At 40.1% G+C, this 22467-nt stretch overlaps 3 protein-coding genes across 7 annotated transcripts in view; all 3 read left to right on the top strand.

The window, feature by feature from the left end:
• The window catches only part of PAK2 (p21 (RAC1) activated kinase 2), a 60350-nt gene extending 45934 nt beyond the window's left edge, over nucleotides 1-14416 (top strand). For all 5 annotated transcript variants that reach the window (XM_044433067.1, XM_044433064.1, XM_044433066.1 and 2 more), the window contains 6 exons: nucleotides 3871-3983; nucleotides 4421-4538; nucleotides 7269-7368; nucleotides 7918-8114; nucleotides 9219-9356; nucleotides 10746-14416. In XM_044433067.1, coding sequence (XP_044289002.1) covers nucleotides 3871-3983; nucleotides 4421-4538; nucleotides 7269-7368; nucleotides 7918-8114; nucleotides 9219-9356; nucleotides 10746-10832 — 753 coding nt within the window. In that variant the 3' untranslated portion in view covers nucleotides 10833-14416. The remainder of the gene's footprint in view (nucleotides 1-3870; nucleotides 3984-4420; nucleotides 4539-7268; nucleotides 7369-7917; nucleotides 8115-9218; nucleotides 9357-10745) is intronic.
• Nucleotides 14417-16969: 2553 nt separating this feature from the next.
• On the top strand, nucleotides 16970-21627 carry LOC123024827 (aquaporin-12-like). The gene is made up of 3 exons (XM_044432991.1): nucleotides 16970-17576; nucleotides 18310-18426; nucleotides 21250-21627. The coding sequence occupies exons 1-3, from the start codon at nucleotides 16970-16972 to the stop codon at nucleotides 21423-21425; spliced, it is 900 nt and encodes a 299-aa protein (XP_044288926.1). The 3' UTR covers nucleotides 21426-21627.
• Nucleotides 21628-22306: 679 nt separating this feature from the next.
• Nucleotides 22307-22467, top strand: part of LOC123024684 (galactose-3-O-sulfotransferase 2-like) — a 1935-nt gene continuing 1774 nt past the window's right edge. Inside the window, exon 1 of the mRNA XM_044432728.1 lies at nucleotides 22307-22417. Within this exon, the coding sequence (XP_044288663.1) occupies nucleotides 22307-22417 (111 nt within the window). The remainder of the gene's footprint in view (nucleotides 22418-22467) is intronic.

Below are 22467 nucleotides of genomic sequence, written 5' to 3'. Positions count from 1 at the left end.
GCCGAGTCTCATTCATTCTCTCCATTTACATCATCGATACATCAGATCCTTCAGTTCCTATTAGAACTACACCATTCCGGATTGAAACCATCTTCAGTTAAAGTGTATGCGGCAGCAGTAGCCTACCATCGTGGCTTGGTTGACGGATCAACCATCTTCTCTCAACCTACTGTTAAGAGGTTTCTTAAAGGACTTCATAATCTTAATCCATTAATCAGGCCAGTTATGCCTACATGGAGTCTCTCTGTTGTTCTGCAAGCGCTTACGAGAGCTCCTTTCGAACCATTGGCAACAGTCGATTTACGTCTGGTTTCATGGAAGACAGTGTTTCTTGTTGTGGTTACTTCAGCCCGAAGGGCCAGTGAGCTCTGCGTTCTCTGCATAGACCCTCCTTACCTGAATTTTCACAGAGAAAAGGTCGTCTTGCACCTCGAGCCATCTATTTTTCCTAATGTGGCCACATCTTTTCATATGGGACAGGATATTATCTTACCTGCCTTTTTTCCGTTGCCATCAACTCTGTTAGAAAGATCGTTGCACTCACTTGACGTTCGGCACTGCTTAGCCTTCTACAGATTGAGGACTGAATCTATTCGACGCTCAAATACACTATTCGATAAATATTCCACCAGAGATCAAGGTGCTCCAGTCACTCCGCAGAGACTTTCCAAGTGGATAGTCCATACTATCACTTTATCCTATCAACTGGCTAAGATTGAATTACCCACAGCTCCTTGAAGCCATTCGACTAGGGCTGTTGCTACCTCATCTGCCTTCGCATCGGGGGTCCCGATTGATGATGTATGCTGAGCTGCTACTTGGGCGAACCCTTGCACTTTCGCCAGACATTATCATCTAGATGTTTGGGCTCAGCAAGATTGCTCCTTTGGCAGAGCCGTTCTTTCATCTATTCTTCATTGAGGACACCTCCCCTCCTCCTTTTATGGTAAGCTTGTTAATCTACCCATATGTGTGATGCACAGAGGCCACGACAAAGAAAAGCAGGTTGCTTACCTGTAACTGATGTTCTTCGAGTGGCCATCTGTGCAGTCACACAACCCACCCGCTGGCCCCGCTCAGTGTCGGTGAGTGGACATATTCATTGTTAGCGAAGGTTCCCTTTTTTTCATGGTACCGATCTTTTTCCTATCTAGTAGTGACAATTTTTTCCACATGGGGGTGTACGTTCAGTCGTCAAAGACTGAACAAAATGGCGGATGCTCCGCTCTTTATAGGCCACGGGGGGAGGGGGAGTGGAGCTTCCCGCCAAAAACCGTTAGCTGGCAATCTTCCGGCCAAAGGCACTGTGCAGGCGCAGCACCCATATGTGTGACTGCACAGATGGCCACTCAAAGAACTTCAGTTACAGGTAAGCAACCTGCTTTTTTCTCCTTGATTGTCAAAGGGATTAGAAGAAAAGGGAACTTAGGAACTGATTGCAGAGCAGGGGAAAGGGAAGCAAAGGAACCAACATGGTTTGCTCTTGTTCCTTCCCATCACCTTGCCATTTTTCTTAACGAATAATTCCTTGGTCTTTATTTTTTGTATTCTGTTTTCAATATGATGGTCTTATCTGCTTGCCTGGTTCTACACATGAAGTGGCACATACCGCTTAAGTGTTTTCATAAACTTGCTGTTTTTCATTCTTACCTTTTTGAAATCATGTCATTTAATGCATATTTAATTGGTTGCTTTTTAAATTGGTTTTAGCTATATTTCTCTACAATTCTTTCAAAATAGGCTTATTTTGAAAAAGTCACATTCCTCTCTAATTTCTTTAGCTAAAACTGCCATTTTCTATATGGTCACCTCTAAGCTTAAGCCTTCCCTACCCCATAGCATATAACCATGAGTTGCAGAACACTGCACAGTTCACACATTAGGGAAATCCAGACTTTTTTATAATGCAGGCGGCAGTGAGTGAACCACCACACTGGTACATATGATTCAATTGCTTCTGCTCAAGGATAGACTTATCCGAGTTCCTAATTTGGACATAACATTGATGAAGCCACGATGGAGCATCAGTAAGTTTATACAGCTGTTCCCACTGGCAGGAGAAGTCAAGTGGGAGCAACTGAACATCATCATGCTGGCTTATTCTCAGTAACCCAGAATTTAAATTAAGGTGCAGAATTTCAGCCCATGGGCCAAATTCTGTTCTGCAGTAGCTGTTAGGGTATATTCCAGTGATGTGCAAAGTTGAAGGGGAAGAGGGATGATGCTGAAATTGTAGCAGGTTGTAGTTTAAAGCTTTTACTGATTTTAGAACTAGTGTGTAAGAGAAACATTTTAACCTTTTAGAACCAAGATTTTTTTCTTTAGAACCAAGAAAAAAAAAAGCTGTAAAAGTACCAAATGGTTATCGTCATAGAAACATAGAAACAGAGCGAGTTAGAAGGGGCCTCCCGGGCCATCTAGTCTGACCTCCGGCACCAGCCGGCTCCGTTCATGACATGCCCACCATGTGGACGTCCAGCCTATCCTTGAACACCCGCACCGATGGTGCCACAACGACCTCCCGTGGAAGCCCATTCCAGCTCATTTAAGCGCTAAGCTGATTAAGTATCCACTAAGGATACTTCCTTCTTTATATTATGATTTTAACTGCACCATTTAATCCTTGTTAGCAAACTTAACTCAGCCTTGTAGCCTTGCTCTCTTAGCTTTTATTTCACATTACTCAGTACAATATAAATCAGATTAAACTACAATGGGTTCACCCATACACATATTTGGCTTTCACTTACCATTTCAGGCCTTGATGTTTGTATAAATTTATTTTCCTGCCAAAAACTCTCTTTCAAATAATCTGTTCGTAATGCTAGAATTAGCATTGCTTATCTTATAAGAACACTTCCTCCCCCCCTGTCCAATCAGGGAATGTTAACCATTACTGTTACTGTAGTATGATTCAAACTATTCTTCAAACTGACTCAGGTCACCTGTTTTCTAGACATGTAGTTCTACTTTCTTTCCTTTCACTCACTGCTGCTTGCTTATTTACCTGCCTGTAAAGATGATGTCATTCCACAGATCAGTTGATCTATCTACACAAAGGAGCGAAATCAGGAATAGCAGTGTAAGGATGCTACTGTTTATTGTAGGCTTTATAAATTTTAGTTGGGCAGCACATTCTACAGGGATATTCGTACTGCACTCATTTCCCCACTGATGAATCACTTCCTGGGCCGCACAGAACAACAATATGTCTATATATTGCTGTCTGACACTAACCCAAGAATAGTATACAGTGTCACTAAATTATTCACAGCCGTGATGGGTGTCTGAAGACAGATCCTGAGGGAGTGTGGCCCTAACTAGTTGGACAGGGTCAAAGTCTGGGAATGTTACTGACTTAAGATAACTGATATTGTGTCGAAGTATTTATTAATCTGAGTGGGGTTTTAAGACAGATAACCTTTTATGTATTTTCTTCTTTTTTAAATTTATGTATTTATTGAGTGGAGCTGATCTTTGACTGCAATATTTTTTTTTTAATCTACCTACCTACCTACCTACCTACCTATGGAATGCGCTCCCCAGAGAGGTCCGCCTGGCGCCGTCGTTATTTGTTTTTCGGCGCCAGGCTAAGACCTTTTTATTTAAAACTTATTTTAAGTGTTAATTTATTGTGTAGGATTTTAAACTTTTTAAGCCGAGATGCACCGTGTTTTAATATTTTTATTGTATAACTTTGTATTTGTACAATTTTGTATAATTTTGTATATCTTTGTTTTTGTTGTAAGCCGCCCTGAGGCTTTATTGCGATGGGGGCAGCATAAAAATGTTTTAAATAATATCTGGGCAGCATTTTTATTGGCCTTTCATTGAATAACCACTTGCATTAATTCTTCTTGAAACTTTCAGGTTGCTATTAAACAGATAAATCTTCAAAAACAGCCCAAGAAGGAGTTAATTATCAATGAGATCTTGGTGATGAAAGAGCTGAAGAACCCAAATATAGTCAACTTTCTAGACAGGTAACTAAGCATTTGATAAAGCAGTTGGAGAACTAGGTCAGAAAATGTACCATACAGGTTCAAAACCTTTCTCAGTCATGAAGTTCAAAGTCTTGGGCAAAATTTCTTTTTGCTAAGATGCTGCTCCAAGCTCCTTGGAGGAAGGGTAGGATGCACAAGTAGCAAATGAGACATTTTAATCTGAGTTTCTAATAATTCTGTGGAATAATCAGGTTCAGATCTTAGAAATGGGATTTTTTTGTACCAAATTAATGTTTTGCCAACATGCACACACGCAAATTCTCATTCACTCTTACTTTCCTGCTGCAGTAATTGTTTGCATTTGGGTAAAGCAGATGGAACCAATTTTTTCATCTTATCTAAATCTAACTTCTCCTGCCTTTCAAACTGTTGGCTCAGTGTGTTGAAGTTTTAATTTTGTCTATTTCTATCTTCAGTTACTTAGTGGGAGATGAACTGTTTGTTGTAATGGAGTATCTGGCTGGTGGGTCTCTCACAGATGTAGTAACTGAGACGTGTATGGATGAAGCACAAATTGCTGCAGTCTGCAGAGAGGTGGGTAATAACTGAAGAAAAGGATATGTTTCAGTTATTGATGCATTTACATTATTGAAGTAGGATTATCATTCAAATTCTAGTTTCATTTTTTAAAGATTGGTTGTGAAGCGCCTGTGGCTCTGCATTTGAAGTGATTATATGGAAGTATCAATAGCCATGCAAATCTTGATAGCAGTTGAAATCTAAATCACATTGTTTTAAAGTTGTAGAATGCTTTGACAGGAGTAGCTTAATTTTCTAGTATTGTAGCTGAAGGAAACTTTAGGACATATCTTGAATAATGAATGACATTTGTAGAACGTTATACCCAGAGGAGTGTGGCTTGCTGCTGAACCGGTCTTAGAGCCTACATTTGTGCTCTCATCATCCACTCACACTGTTGCATGTGCATAATCTACTTGACCACAAATGCTGATAGGGAAGAAAAAGATTACCAGTATAAACATAATGAGATACCATGTAAGTTTAAAACAAAATTGTTCCAGAATCCTTTCCATTAATCCTACCATAAACTGCATTTGAAGACATGGGATACCAAACAGTTTGTCTGAATTAAGACAATTTGAAAAATAAAACAGGGAACACTAGCCTGGGGGATTATTTTTTAAAATTGATTATTGTGAATTTTGCAGGACGCTGATGGATACTGCTCGTGTAGCTAATTGACCCCCCAAAATTTGTCTATTTAGCATTATGTATGAGGGGTTTTTTTATTCTTGCTTGTTTGGGCAGAGACAGGCCAGAATTTCTGCCTTTGCACATAATGCCCCCCCACCCCAAAAACCAGTGATATAAGGTCTGTAGGTTTTACATGCTTATAGCATGAGTTAATGGCAGCATTTACCTGTGTATTGTTGCATTCACAATAACACTGATTTTTAAAAATCGGAGTTGCTGTGATGTATGAATTGGTTTTGTGTCTCCTGGCTTACTCTCTTCAATTTGCCAACAACTTTCATTATTTCAGCCAATAATTAGTGTAATGCAAACATCTTGGTGGTAGTTTCAAAAGTATGTAGATCTGTTTTTGTACTAAAGAGATGTAAAATGCCTATTAAATGCTTACTTTCCCTACTGGCATGGGAGCCAGTTCATACTTCAGGTTGCTTGACGCTTTACCCCTTAGGTGAAAAGTAGGTAGTGTTTACTCATAAGTGGCAAACCAGTGTTTGATTTGTTCCATTGTGTTCCGTGTGCAATACATAGGCTTATATAATGCAGTGTTTCCCAGAAAAAAGAGTTGTATTCATAGGAAACTAGGATGGTGGGGAAGAATGTCTAACCAAGGAATAGGGAATCAGCTTGTGCTGGATAGGGTAGCACTTACCCTGAAAATACAAGTTTGAAGTTTGGTGATAGTTCTGAGCTCACCCTTGATCCTGGACATTCAGATGGAAGTTGTGACCAGGCTATGCCTGTTCTTGGAGATGGCAGATCTGACTTATAATGACAAGTATCTTAGTTACTTCACGCTTGGACAGCTCTAACATACCTCATGTGGGGCTACCTATAAAACATCACTTGGTTCAGCATGTGACACCCAAGTTGTTACCTTAAGCTTTTCTACTGGGAGCATGTGACTTCTTGTTGAAATTTGTTTGTTTATTTTATTTATACTTGTATATATAGGTCACCTATTACTACCAAGGCCTTCCTAGGTGGCTTACAGTATATTAAACATATTAACAAAGTAAATCACATTAAAACCAATTAAAACACAACAAATTAAAGCATCTATAAAAGCTATATAAAAAGGGCCACGACATTCAGACTGTTTAAAAAAACAATCTTAAAAGGTAATTTTTAGTCATTTCCTAGAAATGACTGCACTAGCTTTCAGTTTGTTTCCAGGTCAGCTCAAGATGCTGATGGTTACTTTTAAAGCCTTTTAGAGTTTGGAACCCTTAAGGGTTGCCTTTTGCCATGTGAGCCTGCCCACTTAGTAAGATATTCAGAAGAGGCCATCATGGTCTGGAATATATCTGGTTGGAACCAAGGAGAGCGGTTTTCAGTTGTGTACTTGGGAGCTCTCTCCTAAGGGAAGCTGTTCTTCTCCCTGATATGGTAAATTTCTATTTGGAAGGGATTTTGTGTTTGAAATAATGTTCAAGTTTGTGATTCCATTTACCTGCAGTCTGTGATGGTACAGCCCAGGCACAGGTTTACACACACAGCATGAATTAGGCTTTAATATATATGTGATATAAAATCCACTCTGAAGTGAGAATGTATCTCTTTCACTGTCCAATTTGTTTAAAAACATACTTTGTGTGTTCTTTAACACATTCTTGTACAGTGTTAAAGTGTATGTGCATGTTCTTGTTTCCTAATGTATGATACAGTTTTTTTGCTTTTGTTAGTTTAATAATTCTATTAGTGCTAGATGAGATGAAATGCAAAGACTCCAGAGAGGGATGAGCAGAGTATTTCAGTATTCCATATAATTTACTACAAAGAGCAAAGTAGGATAAAAACATGGGCTTCAGCATGTGTAGACAGATCATTGTAGATAAGGAAAATTTATTTTTAGGCACCAACAAAATATGCTTCCACAGTTAACTATTTCCCCAAACATTTTTGTTAAATAGATGTAAAGTATTTCATGGCTTTTAGGTATTGTTTAGCTGCCTAATGGGTAAATCATGATTTCAGGTTATCAAGCTATTTTTAGTCATTGTGAACATTAAGCATGTTTGAACAGCATTGTTTTCCATTGTCTCCATATAGTGTTTGCAGGCATTGGAATTCCTACATGCCAATCAGGTGATTCACAGAGACATTAAGAGTGACAATGTGCTCTTGGGAATGGATGGATCAGTGAAGCTGAGTAAGTGCATGACAGTTTCAATTTTGGCAACGTAACTAAAATGTCTGGTGTGTGTATGTCTAGGCTAATTTTAGTGCAAAATCTGCTGTGAGAAACAGAATTCAAGATCTTTCATTGGTTTGAGCATATGATTGACAGGATGGAAAGAATATTATATTTGGAGAACCCATGGATATTTACATAGCAATGGCAAAATTGTAAGCTGAAAGCAATTTTAGTGAAAGTAACCAATAGTAAGAATTGTAGGCCAAATACCCCTGCTGTCTATGAGGGGTATGATATGTAAAGCATGTGTTGGATTTTACACTAAAATAGCAAATTTCATTCATGCTTCACTTGTTTTTAATATTTTCAGTTTAGTTTGTTTTCATCTTTAAGCCAGCAGGTGGCAACATTGATTAAACATTGAAATTGTTAAGTTGACCAGAGTTCTTAGCCAGTTTCTTCATGTCTCCCTCCCCACCACCCCAAAGTTAAGATTTGGTTCAGCCAGATTTGGTTCACACAATAAGTACGGCTTATTTAGTGTTGTTTCCTTCTTTTTTACAGCTGACTTTGGTTTCTGTGCTCAGATTACTCCAGAGCAGAGCAAGCGTAGTACTATGGTTGGGACGCCTTACTGGATGGCTCCAGAAGTAGTAACACGGAAGGCCTATGGCCCTAAAGTGGATATCTGGTCTCTGGGTATCATGGCTATTGAAATGGTTGAAGGAGAGCCTCCATATCTCAATGAAAATCCTTTGAGGGTAAGGTTTTACTATGCTGGAGAACAGTTCTTCCTTGTTTATGATTATAGCAGCAGATCAGAAAGAGGAAAGGTTCTGTGGTTTTTTACCAGTAGAAATGTTTTGCATATTAAAATAGTCAGTAGTAGTTAAATATTTTAAGAACTTCCAGTTTGGAAGCTTTCAGTAACCAGTCCAATATCAGGAAAATGCAGCTTCAGCAGTCATCTAAGGTAAGGTGCTAGCTCAGTGCACAACCAAGTCTACTGCACTGAACTTTTGCATTTTGGTAACACTTCTGACGGTACGCCAGTGCTGTGGAATTTTCTGTCAAGTGCCATATTCCCCTGCAGGTAATGAGCTACATGTTGTTAGTGAATCCAAAAGTGAGCTGAGACACTTCTTGTCTTCTATCTAGTCCAGTAGCTCCTGGAAGAAGGACAGATGGCTTTTGTATGATAGCTTGGACAGGACTACATGAAAGTAGGCCAAGGGCTGTAGGTTGCCCACCTTTGCTGTAGGTGATTAATGTAGTTTAGTGAAAAATTGTGTCAGTCTGCTCTTGGAATGCTAATATGGAAGAGTTTAAAAAGGTAAAGGTAAAGGTTTCCCCATGACATTAATGTCCAGTCATGTCTGACTTTAGGGGGTGGGGAGCCAGCCTTTGTCCCCAGACAGTTTCCATGGTCATGTGGCCAACATGACTGAACACTGAAGTGCATGGAACGCTGTTACCTTCCCACCAAAGTGGTACCTGTTTATCTACTTGCATTTGTATGCTTTCGAACTGCAAGGTTGGCAGGAGCTGGGACAAGCAACAAGAGCTCACCCTGTTGTGCAGATTTGAACTGTCGACCTTTCGATCAACCAGCCCAGCAGCTCAGCAGTTTAACCCACTGCGCCACCCGCATCCCTATGGAAGAGTTTACCTGCTTGCAAAAGCAGTGTTGTTCTACTAGACTCTTCTTTCCTCAGGGGAGTCCCTGATATGCTTATGTACCCAGGATTTCCTGGAACATAAGAATCAAGCCTCTGGCTTTTTTGTGAATTAAACTCAGATGCAATTACTTACTGTGGAATGCAAACAGCTTTTTTTATTTTATGAAATTTATTTTTTTCTTGCAGGCATTATATTTGATAGCAACTAATGGCACCCCAGAGTTGCAGAACCCAGAGAAACTTTCCCCCATATTTCGTGACTTCCTAAATAGTTGTTTGGAAATGGATGTAGAGAAAAGGGGGTCAGCCAAAGAACTGTTACAGGTAAAGAGAGTGGTCTATAGACAAAATGCTTTCTAGTGAAGCTACTGTACAGGAAGACTTTTACATTTGCTGAATGTAGAAGAGCATGTGAGACAGAAGGAAATATTAATGTAAGGAGAATATATTTGCCTATGGGGAGGTTCTTGGTAGGTGAATCGCAGTGTAGTTGCTTTGTCCATGGGAGCTGCCCAATTTTCCGCTTAGAATACTTGAAGAATCTAATCAGTTTCTCTGTTCCTCTCCCATGCTCCTTGATACATATTTCCCTAGAGGAAGAATGTTCATATTCCACCAATCCTTGTTAGCAAATTGCTGTGTACAGGCATTTGTCCCATCCTTCTCCCTACTACTCTTCAAATATGGTTTGCTTGTTGCAAGAGTGCCTGATAACACTCTGGAAATTGGCTCGGGGCAGTAGAGTATCATGCATCTTGCTTGTTCTTTTCTCCCCCCACTGCAGGCTAAAGCTGTGTCTCTGATTCAGAAACCTTTGTTCGGAGTTGGCAAAGGGGAAGGTTGTGAATGCATGGCTTAGCTGACTGTTCTTGCTTTCAGTGAAGGGCTATCAGGAAGGACGAGAATCCCCCATGCCTTTCATTAAAGCTGGTCTTTCCAAATTGCAGATTGGAATAGTCACTAGATTGCGGGCAGCAGGAGTAGCATTGTTGCAATTCTCTCTGGTGGGGAGAATCTTTTTCATACCATATTGAAAATTTTTTAGGGAACCAAGTGTATGAGATAACATCACCCCAGTATTGCTTGCATTACAACAAGATCATGATAGTGGTAGTCCTTGAGAAAAAAGGATTACTGGCAAGGCAGTTTAAGTAAATAGCACTCTTGCCACATTGTAGATACATGGAACTACAGTTTGATTCACATGTCACTTCCAAATGTGTGTTTTGAGCATTGAGGCCATGCCCCAAACTTGCAAACTGCCCCCCTCTTCTGGGTCACTATAATTCCTCCCTTGACTTCCTGGTTTGCAGTGAAGCACCATTTGGTGTTTCATTTGAGCTGGGCAAACTGTAGCTTGGCAAGCCATAATTGGAAATGTGAGTATTTTAAATCATAGTTTCTAGTTATGGTTTTCAGTCAAACAGGAAGTCAAGGTGGCATTTTGAATCTAGAACTGGCATAATCTGTGATTCAGCTCCATCACCATCTTGCTCAGATGAAAGCACTAAGGGCTGTGTTGGTTTACCTCCACTTCAGTATCCACCCATCTCTTAAGCTCCAACTTGACCTAGTGCATCTTTTTCTGTACAATAGTGTGTGTGTGTGTGTGTGTCAATTCTGTATTTTTTACAAAATGTTTGGAACTGATGTTAGTGTAGTGTTCTTTGAAGTGTTCATCCATTAATATGGGTTTTCTTCCCTTTCTGTTAGCATCCTTTCCTGAAACTGGCCAAACCTTTGTCAAGCTTGACGCCGCTGATCCTTGCAGCCAAAGAAGCAATGAAGAGTAGCCGTTAGCATTACTGCTGTGGCCTTCATCATTTTTGTTTTTATTTTTTAAAAAAAGTCTTCGTAATATATAAATTGTTGCTCTTGTTAGGGGGGTTGAAAGTCTGCGAATGGGAAAAAATCACCTTGGAGATACAAGAGAAGAAAAAAAATGGTGGTGGTGAACTCTTCTAGGAGTGTTAGAAGAAGTTGTGAACTGAATCACTGGCCTTTTCACCACTGTGCAGACAGCTCAGATATGGATTTTATTATGCCTGAGAGCTGTCTTTTGATGACTTTGCTGTACCAGATCCCACTCATTGTGCTCTGTTTGGGCACTTTCAATACTTGAACAACATATTCAAGCTTTCAGAGGGAGGCATTACTTTGATCTGCTAAACCTGCCCCCCTTCCTTTATCTTTGTCAGTCAGTCATGGAAAATACGACAAACTCTGAGTTACTAAAGGCAGATATGGTAGAAATGTGAAAGTTCCTTTTACCCTCTTTCTCTTAATGTTCAATTGTCTGTAACTGATGTAGCATTAACCACCCAGCTACCTAGGATCCATAATTTTACAATGGTTCTCCTTAAATAATGAAGAACATGGGCAGAGAGGGAAGAAGAAAGCTCAGCAAAGTTTGATGTAGAATTTTGTTGCATGGACTTCTTAACATAAGGGAAAGATGCCTCAATTTGATGATTGAATACATGTGGAGAAAAGGAGGAAAGTGTTCCTTTTTTAATGCTGAAACCATCTTCTAGGCTTGGGGAGAGAACTGCATTCTTGTGAGTTGTCTTCCACTCCTCCCTTGCCTATGTAGGCTTGTTGATAACATTTTAAAGGGATGTCTTGAAAGTGTGTGATTTTATAGCAAAGTGCTGTATCCATGTTTTGACTTGGGCTTTGGGCTTTATGCTGGTGCCTTTTGAATTTTAAAATTACCCTTCTTTGTATTAAATACATTTTGTATATGTTGTACATTTTCCCTCCAAAAGCAACTTGGACTTATCAGGACTAAGTATTAGAGCTCTCCTCCTTTTTATATATATATATGAATATAGATAAATATATATATGCATCATTTCTACTAACAAAAGACCCAGCAGATTTGCAAAAAATGGAAGATCCAAGACTTTTTTTTGTATAATTCAGCCAACTGAAGTTTCTGAACACCGAAAGTGCTATTCTGTGGACACAAAAATTGGAAGTATGAGGTTAGCTTAGATTCAACATTATTTGAATTGTTACGTGAATGGCTGAAAAAGTATGCCTTCTCATGATGTTCCTGTCTCTCAAAAGACATCAACTACTGTGGCCGAAGACAATACAATATAAAGTGCCTCCCTAAATAAATGAAAGTAATTGGAGTCGTAGAGGAATTGAAGTTCTGGTTGAGGTGGTCACATTTATGATTATGATGGGGACTGCATTGTATTTCACATCAGCCTTTTTAAAACCATGATTTTTTGGTTGGGCTTATCTTGATGGAGAGTTCCTGAGTGATAATGTGCCAAACAATAACATAAGACTCATTAATTTGGTGCTACAGAATTTTTGCATTCCCAGTTGATATTTTTGGGAGAACATCTTACAGCCCTAATTAAGAGACAACTTCTTACAGAATTTCTAATGGTCAATGGAAAGCCTCTTTTATACCTGTGAACAATATTAATATGTGTTGACATAATAACGTATTTTATACTAGGGTTTTATGAACAAGGTTGCAAAATGTGTGCTACCAGATTCCGAGTTATGAGCCATTCCATTGTAAAGGGCTCAATTCCCTTAGATCTTGGAGCAGCTCGCATTCTGTTTTATAACAACAAATGTCTAATGAATACAGTTGAAAGTATCACCACACCCCATCCTGCAGTCCTGTGTTCTGACAGAAGTATTCATTTAAAACTTTGTAACAAAACAGCAAATTCACTTTCATAGCATTTTGAATGTGTTCCGGTTTGGTCCAAGGCGTGGAATGTCCTGAACTGAGTGGTATATTAGGTGCTGTTATTCCCTTTGCCATGCCTTGGAATACTGTTACTATAAAATAGTCTTTCCCTTAAATTGACTTGTGAATAAAACAAAAGCAGTTAAAAGGAACCTAACAGGTAATTTTGGTTTTCTTACCATTGAGTCTTTATCTGTTGCTGGCAATGGAATATGTGGAACCTATGACTTCTAGGAGATAGACAGATGTTTATCTTTCAATGGTAGAAATGAAATGTGGCACTGCTTTAAGATCTCAGTCTTTAGACAAAACATTTACTGTCTTCAACTTAATGCAAACATTTTCTGAAATGAGTAGTTGAGGGAATCTGTGCAAGGGCTTTGAAATCCTTTAAAGTTGCTTACAATTTGGATTAGCTCAGGAGTTGCTGAAGTGCTTCTTTGGCCTCCCATGAGTTCTCCCACAATATGGCCATAAGGGCTCCTAAGTGTAACTTGCATCATAGTGGTTCAGCTGTACATTTTTCTAATTTCTTTGCCCCCTGTTGCTAGAAGAGATTAGGGATAGATGTAGGAGTGAACTGAGATGGGAATTCATAGTTGGATAGAGGAGCCATCAGAAAGTACCTGACCCATTATGGTTTGTTATACAGCTCTGCATGCAATTTGTATGGTAATTGGACTGAGCATATATTGAAAATGTCTTAAAAGCTTGGTATAGAAATGGAAGACTAAAGAATATGTCCCTGGGATATTGCTTATTAGTGCACAGGGGTGAGAACATTAAGGACAGCATTGAAAAGTTCTTGATTCTTAACTTACTGTTAAATACACCTTAAGCAGATTTCCTGTCACTAATGTCAGTACATACTGGCTGATTCATGCAATCATGTTTGGGGCTTATTTTCAATTTGTGACTTTCTCAGCCCAGATTGAATGTTAAGATGCCAGGCGCTATCTGGGACCAGATCCCACTTCAGTCCATCATTGCAAAAGACTTCTGTGGAGGTTGTTTATGTGGAAGTTGAGCTTGTGATGATGATTTCAAGATAACCATGTTAAGATCTTGCTACTCAGTCTGAGCTGACAAAAGCCACCATGGAATAAAAAATTGTGTTCCCTGTGCCAACATGCTCGAGTGAGTTAACTTTTGAGTCTTGGGCACATTTGCAGTTGCAAACTTTGATGTGAAACTGCAGATTTACCTGGAATGATGAGCTCCCATGGGTTTTTTCCCCCTCCTGATTCATAAGTTTAAACAAACCCCACTACTTAACAACAACAAAGCATTTGCTCATTTACATGGAGATATTTGCCACTTGATCATATATCTGATTAACTAAAGTGATCATCATATGTGTACTCTGGAGCTGTTTGGAGTAAACTAACTCCATTATTATGAGTTGGAGAATTTGTCTTCATAGCTGGAATTAAGTACATTTTTTTAAAAAAAATCCCTTCTTTGTTCCCTTTATCACTCTTATCAGATGGAAATTAAAGTAGTGCAAGCTTTCAATTTTTTTACTGTCTTCAGATTTTGTTGCCTTTTGTTTTAATTTAATCCTATTCTGTTATTTAATTGTTACTGCAATATTAACTACTGTATTTGACTATGTTTAATGACTTTGTTCTTTCAGGGCTAGAAATAAAAAATTCTAAAATGCTTGGTGGCTCTTATTTTCTTCTTGCTTATTGAGTTAATAATAGGATCAGAATCAAAATAAGTTTTGTTTAGGAGTATATGATATGATCGTTTATTTGGAACGGGAAAAATTATTATGAATGTGTCTACTGCCAATGTTATTTGTGCTGCTGAGATCCTTGCATTTTTTAGGAAGCAGTGGCTAAACCTGTTACATTTTCTGAATAACTGGAGGTGACCAAAACCAGTTTCCTGAAGAGGGTTGTGCCAGTGAGATTCCTTAGTAACACCCGGTTCTGTTATGCCACATTTAGTTTTTTTCCTATGGAAAGGATGTGTAAGTATATCATAGGATATAATCTAGTAAAACACTAATTTTTTAGTAATTACTGCACTCTTGAGAAGAAGACTCAGCTTCTCAGTTTGGGTATTCTGAGAGTCATGTTATACCTTGCGTTTTTAGGTGCACATCTAAAAATGTAAGATGTGAACAACACCAACACAGGAATGCTTATAAGGAACCACAGATGGCTGTGACCTTCATCTACTGTTGTGTGATGGTTTGGTTGGAGCAGTGTTAAGAAATGGGTATTGGTTCTTAAACTGCCATTTAGCTGTGACTTCAGAAAATATGCATGCTTCAATTCCTGTACAGCAGGCACATTTTATAGATTTCAGTGGAGCAAACTTGTGCATGGGTGGGTGTATAAAAATTCCCCTGATGACTGCATTCACAAAACTCTAGAGATGACTTTCACCCATTTGGCAATTATGTTAAGAAAACTTCAGAATTTTAACTGGAATGTAGGAGATCTTGTGAATGGTTACACTATAATAGGGCTTACGGAGAGCTAACCACACTTCCTTTGGGTACTGCTTGTTAAGAGTCACTTGGGTCCATTAAGATGTGGCCTGCACATGGTGCCAGAAAATACATGCCACAATTGTAATGGTATTGCTACTTGAATCTTCACCCCCTCTAGATGCCCTAAGCTGTTAACTACTTTGCAGAGGAATGTGCAGAGATAGTCCTGCATGGTTCTGAAAGTATAAATGGTTTCTGAGGAGGAACTTTCTGTGCTACTGCATGAATCAGAGGGTGCTGCAAGATTTTCAACTTCCTGTGGCAGTTGTAGTACTTTTCATAGGTGCCTAGTTCTTTGGCACACTAGACATGGTACAAACCAGATAGCATTTATGCTTTTTCATATATCGATGGCTGCTAGTTACAACATAGCAGCAGGGGGATAAAGAACAAGGGCAATAACAACTTCAAAAGCAGCTGTAGCCTCATTCTCCCATGAAAGGTGGAATTTTCTGCTTTGTTTCCAGATTTGCAGCTGCCATTACAGGAGATGGCAATATCTGAAAGTGTTCTGTGCTAGCTTGGTACCTTGCTGCTTGTGATCTGCTCTGCTCCTATTTCCACCTCTTTTTTTTGGCTAGTGCTGCATGAGAGGAAGAGCTATTTTTCAATTGAAATGAAACTATTTTGAAGATTGATGTGCCTCCTTTCAGGGAAAACATGGTGGCATACAAAATGAACCATAAAACAATGATAAAACAAAAATAAAAATGCTTATCTGCTATACTTACACGCTCCATTGTTCACCCAACTCCTTCCCCCAATTTGTAATCTTCATTCCAGCAAGGTGGTTGAGCAAGGATGATGAGGCAAAGTGGAGCATGGGTTTTTCTCTGAGCCAAACCAAACATTCAAGAACTGGATCATTTGCACAATCCAGAGGCAGAATGGCTAGAAATTACTCTGGTTTCACCTCAGATTAATCTTTTGGTAGTTCTATAGTGTACTATTGTATAACTTCTATTTTCTGTTCCAGTCGGGCACTTTCAAGGAGCTTAGTGTTGAATACATAGTTGGTCTTGTGCTGAGGAGCAGTGGGGGGTACCATTGCAACACCCAGACTTCCTAGTTATCTCAGGATCTAAAACCTTGAACAGTTTTGTGCATGTGAACAGGCTTTCCTCTTCTCTGCAGGACTAGTAGTCTTAATAGTTCTTGTATAAAGAGAAATGCGCCTAGAGAATACAACCTATTGAGCCTTTGTTTCTAGGCCATGTGTAGTTGACAACATCAGCTAATGACCCAGGAAGCAATAATGACAAAGCCACAGGATCACACAATCCTCATCTGTAAATAATATTAACAACCCACAACTTTGTGGGCAAATTTCAGCTGCTGTGCTTCAGGAGTCATTTGTTGGACCAAACTATAAAATTACTTGTTTATATGGGACTAGTTCAAGGCTGCAGCTTACTAGCATTCTAGCTAAAGCAGCTTTGAGTGGTGTCAGTAATCATACAAAAGAACAAAGTTGAAATTCCAGTTAGAGCTAATGTGGAGATGATAAAGGAGCTATACTCTGTCCAAGCCAGTTCCTTCTTGGTTTCAAATGTGTTCGTTTTCCCAGATATTTCCATGACCTTACTGACTTGGTTGCCTCTCAGCCTCTGCCACGTTTGCTTAAGTTGCTTTTACTTCCCTTCCCCCTCTTCCCATGCAGTGAAGTCCCTTGGCTTATAGGAGACATTTCACCTCACGGTGATTTTCAGCATGGCTGGTTTGAATGTCTCCATGGCCTTTTTCATTTCCATCATTTGCCTTTGTGAAGTGACCAGGAGATTCTCCAAGAGAATTTTTCCACCTAAGGTCTACTTTTATTTTGCTAGTGAACTGGTCAGCTCATTCCAGATGTGCACCTGCTTTCTTGAACTGAAGATGTTGAGGGATATTGGTCCATGGGGAGGTGGCTTTGGCCCGGATGTGAGCCTGACTCTGCTCTTTCTTCTCTTTTCAGTTCATGGTGCCACTTCAGATGGCAGTTCTGCCAACCCTATGATTTCTCTTCAGGAATTTCTAGCTTTGGATTTTTCTTTGAAGGCTACTGTTGCCAAACTCTTGGCCCAGTTTGTAGGGATGGAAGTAGCTTTTGCTTTTACAAAGAAGTATTGGTCCAGGGAACTGACAGATTTCCATATCATTCAGAACTTAATGGCCCAAGACTGCAGTTCATCTATCAGCACCTCTGTCTCCCATGGTATTTTTGTGGAAGCCCTGTGTTCATTTTTTTTCCAGCTAGTGGTTCTCAGATTCCAGATGAGTGCTCTCATGTACAGAATACCTATTGTGGCAATTACAGTTACTGCTTTGGCCTATGCAGGTAAGGATGCCAGCTTGAATTCCTGCTTTTTGCTATGTTATGGATTTACAAAGCACAAAAGCTGTATTTGGATACAGGTATACTGTTAATTTATATTATTTTATGAAAGTTTATTTATGGATGTGAGCCGCCCCAAGGCTTGGGCGAATGGGGCAGCATAGAGTCTCCTAAATAAATAAATAAATATAGATCTATACATTATAATTTAATATCTAGATTGCATTTAGATATTCTTTCATCTACTAATGGTGTATGGCAGGCTTTGCAGTCCAATATATCTGGAGGGAACCAGGTTGGCACTTATTTGATTTGAACATTTTGTTCAGTTGACAACATCACAGTGAAGAAAAGACAACTGTTAATCTTTACTATTGGAGAAAATCAGATGTTTAGTAGCAAGAACTGTCAAGGAATTCATTTAGGGATTGTGATGATTTCCAGTTGAAAATTTGGAAATTTTCACCAGCATTAACTGAGCTTTTCTCTACCCTATTATTAGGAAAAATCCTTCAATTTCAGTTCTTGGCTGTTGTTGGTGTACTTTCCTTTCCTTGGGCCTCCATCCTAGCACAAGAGCTCAGATACTGGAAATGAGAAGCACTTCCAGATCATACTCTTTGGTTTTCATTTAAATACATTTAATTCTGTTTTTATCATCACACATATTAGTAGCTGAAAGCCAATATAGTAAGAAAAGTGGTGGGCTAAACTGCTTGTTTTTCTTCTCCTGCAGCTGCACCTTTCACAGGAGCCTTTTTTAACCCTGCCCTAGCCTATGTCGTGACCTTTACCTGTTCTGGGAATAGCTCACTGGAGTACTTTCAGGTGTATTGGCTGGCACCCATCACAGGTGAGCCAGCTTTGAAGAGAGTGGAAACAGCAACTGCCCTTGCAACTTTGAATTTACTAGAACATGCACTAATGTTTATATTCTATCAAGTTTTATTTTGGTCACTTTGAAATGTACAATGAAATATTATTATCTAATTGAAACATATTTTAATGTTGAGACTAGTTGTGTTCAAATGGAAGGCGGGTCACTCCAGGAGCAAAACTATCATTTTCTTAAAGGTTTCACAACATAAAAATAAAATGATTATAGTGACAGGCATTCAGAGGGGCAGAGAAGAGTCTCAAAGGTAAATGAAGGCAGTAGTGTGATGTCCCCATGTAGTCAAAGTGTCTCAGAGTTTCCAGGAAGTTAGATATGGACCTATTTGAAAGCAGTCCCCCAAATCCACAAGAAAGAGGTAAGTTTTGCTATTTGGTTTTAGTGCCAATATCAAAAGTAGGCAAGGCTGGGCACCTGCCTAAAAGGTTGGGATCACACTCCAGGAGCATCCCATTGACAAGTAGAGTTGCTTTTCCTCCTCACCACTGCAGCCTGTTTGTTCACCTGCTCCTCATTCTGGCCTCAGCAGTGGTGGTAGCATTGATGAGAAAAAGCGATAACACCTAGTGCCAATGGTGATGAGAAGGACGACTTACGAGGTCAGGGACTCCTGCAAGTACCTGGCCTGAGAGTCTCCCAAAACTTGGACCCTGAACTGACTGGTATTGCAAAAAGTGAAAAGCGGAAGTGCCTTGCTAGCAGATTCACTGGCAAAACATGGATGTACATTTTTAGCAACAGTACAAGAGCTGCATCAAAAGCTACCTGGGGGCACTCTGGAGAAGATGATGCTCCATGGGAATGTGAAGTAGTCAATCTTGGAAATGTTAAAAATGTTGGAGGGAGAGGGAGCCTTTAACTAAACAGCATTTGGTTAGGAAGCATCAGGGATGGCTAACTTGTGATTCTAGAGATGTTTTGGCCTATTACTCTTATCAGCTCCTACCATTGGAGTCAGTGGGGAGGGATCATGAATGTTTTAAGCTAAAATCTCTGAAAGGTCACAAGTTGGCTATATCAAGTATTTATTTATTTGTTAGATTTATTAGATTTATATTCCACCTCATTAGCCAGAAAGGCTCTCTTTATCCATCAAGTAAATTGATATAACCTAGGCAGTTTCTCTTGTAATTAAAAATGGAAGAGAATGCGATAGAGATGGTGAAAAACATGGGATGATAAAGTGAAAAGTGGGGCTTCATGCTGAGCCCTTTGTCTCAGAGTACAATTCTATGCATGCTCACCTGTGTTAGCTGGGGAATGCTGGGAGTTGTAGGACTTCCTTCTGTCTAGACACATATGGCATCCTAATTTGTTGTCATGCAATAAAAAGCTAAGATTTAAAATGTGATCTTCTTTTGCCCTCCAAATGTGACAGGTGTCCTTTTGAAAAACTTTAAGTCTCCACAGGAAATTCTACAGTTATGAGGCAGGCATAAAATTGATTCCTGCAAGTGCCAAGAATACCTGAAAAATCAACAGAGCTGGGTCTGGGTTCTCCTTCCCCTGGCTCCTGCTCCAGTCTTTGGGTTCTCCTTCATACCACCCACACCTTTGCCCTAATGGATTTGCAGAGAAGGGCTGCTTAAATATCAACTTTCATTTGATCTACCTGCACACAGTTGTTACACACATATCCTATTTCTCTTAATTGCCAGCAATGTTGTTACAGGAAATCTTTCTGATTTCTAGAACAAAAGAAAACTAATGGACAATATTTTTAAATATTTGGGAATAAAGTGGTAGCACAAAAGTACTTACTTGCTTTTGGTATTCTTGGTAAGAGATGTTTGACACCCTTTTATGTTCTAATCTGCTTATAGTGTTTGCTTCTAATTTGCTTATATTGAAGGTGCCCTGTATAAAAGGCTCAGAGTCTTTCTGCAAACACCTGCAACCTTACCGATCATGCAGGTTTTGTAAGCTAGTCCTACTGTCCGCAACCAGGTGCCCTCCAACCACTCCTGTAATTGCTAGCTAGCAATGGCCATGCTGACTGGGCATTATGGCAGCTGCAGTCCAACTTATGTGGAGGGCATTAGGTCAGAGAAGACTAGTTGAGCCCATTCTTCCAATAAATAGATTAAGTTCTGGGCGGCACAATCAGGTGTATGGCAAGTCAGAATAAGGGGAGTGCCTCCTCTGGCTTAATAAGTGCAATTGCACCCAAATCAGGGCTGGTCCAAGGTATTTTGCTGTCTGAGGAACTGGCCAAGTCTCCCCCACCTTCCTCTTTCCTAATACAGATGCCAACTAGGCTGGCAGTTGAATTTTACCTCCAGCAGTGGTTACAGGAATACAAGCTCCTCTACGCTTGAGAGCCGCAGGCTAGCTTTGCTGATCCTGTCCTCCCACAATGTTCACTGCATGCTCCAATGGAAGATGCCTCTTGCTCTGGCCCAGAGCAGGAGCAGTGGATACCGCTTGCTCATTGGTTGCCCGCCCATTAAGCGTGCACTAGGAATAGAGTGAAAGACTGAGGAGCCATAGCAGCTGGTGACAATGCCAGAGCAAAAGTAGAGGAGCCCCCATCCCCCAACACACGCACACACACTTACTTTGTGGCTGCCTTGCTCAGGAACTTTCAAAAAGCTGGCCCTGGGGAACCCTGAGCTCTAACCTTATCCGCTGTCTGCCTCTGCAAAAGTTTCATATAGCACAGGCTTAGTAATTTAGTACATTTATGTGGCTCTCAAGTCATCACACACAAGGTTCCCAGGCAGCCTCTCATCCAGGCTTGATGGGTCCTTAGGCCATGGATTTCCTTTTCGTCTTTTCCAGGAATGCTGATAGCTCTGTTCCTGTATCAGGGGAACATCCCTCGCCTCTTCCAGACAAACCTGCTTTACAGCCAGAAGAACAAATACAGGATCCCCAAGGGGAAAGCTCAGTCTGGTGCGCAGAATCAAGCAGAGAGAGGCAGAAGCAGAGAAGAGCAGTTGCTCAACTCCAACTGACAACTCAGTGAAGGTGACTGGCAGTGGTGTCTCTGTCTTGGCATGGGGAAGGAGACCTTGACCATTGCTGTGGTCTCCTGAAGTCACTTGCAGTACATTCTAGCTAGAAAGAGGACTAGCCAGAAATTGTGCTATTGCATCTCATGTTTTTTTTTCTTTTCGCATTTGATTGGACCTTGTAGTTCCAAAGGCCTGCAAGAAGCCACAATGTTTTAGGACTCTTTATAATCAATAAATTTTGATCTTCTTCCTAGTGCAGAGTTAAGGATATTCATCATATTGTAATGTGCTTATGAACTGTTGGGGCTCTACCTTGTAATATCCCCATCTAGATAAACTAACTACCTGTCTGTTGCATGGTTATGGGATCTACAGAATTCTGGAGTGGATGTGTTAATAAAAGTCTAGTGCTTAATTGCATGCTCGCTTTCCTATGCAAATAGAAATGTAACAACAGATGGTAATTGTTCTTCCTTCTAGGCTCTTCATCTTTGGCAACCTCACTTTCCCTCAAACAGGTTTCGGGTGCTGTTACCTTTGCCCTGGCTCAAGAACAAGGAAACTGCAAGCTTTCTCCATATCCTGTCACTTGTACTTACATGCCTTGTCTGGGATGTTTTGGAGTCTGCCCCAGATTTGGGCCAAGGTATTTTTATCCCAAATGCACATAATTCAAATGGCACTCTCCTTCCCCATGGTAAAAGCATTTTAATGTAACAATTAAGAGCTCTAAACCAATTCTTGAAGAAGTCTGCCTCCCTTTGCTTATGGGTGGGTTGACATAGGAACCTAAGAAGAGCTATGCTGGATCAGGTCAAATGCCATTCCTTCATTCTGTTCATACAGTGGTCCACCAGCTGCCCACAAGAAACCCATAAGTGATGCATGAAACCCATGAAAGCAACAGCATTCTCCCACCCACGTTTTCAGCAACTGGTGAACATAGGCATGCTGCTTCTGGTGCTGCAGGTAGCATAAAGCCATCAGGACTAGTAACTGATAACAGTGCCCTCTAGTCCCTTTTAAAAGCAGTCCAAACTGG

This window comes from Varanus komodoensis, unplaced genomic scaffold, assembly GCF_004798865.1.
Source record: "Varanus komodoensis strain SLA01 unplaced genomic scaffold, ASM479886v1 scaffold25, whole genome shotgun sequence".
In the NCBI taxonomy this organism is placed as follows: domain Eukaryota; kingdom Metazoa; phylum Chordata; class Lepidosauria; order Squamata; family Varanidae; genus Varanus; species Varanus komodoensis.
Note: the sequence above shows the minus strand (reverse complement) of the source record. Positions and strands in the feature narration are given on the sequence as shown.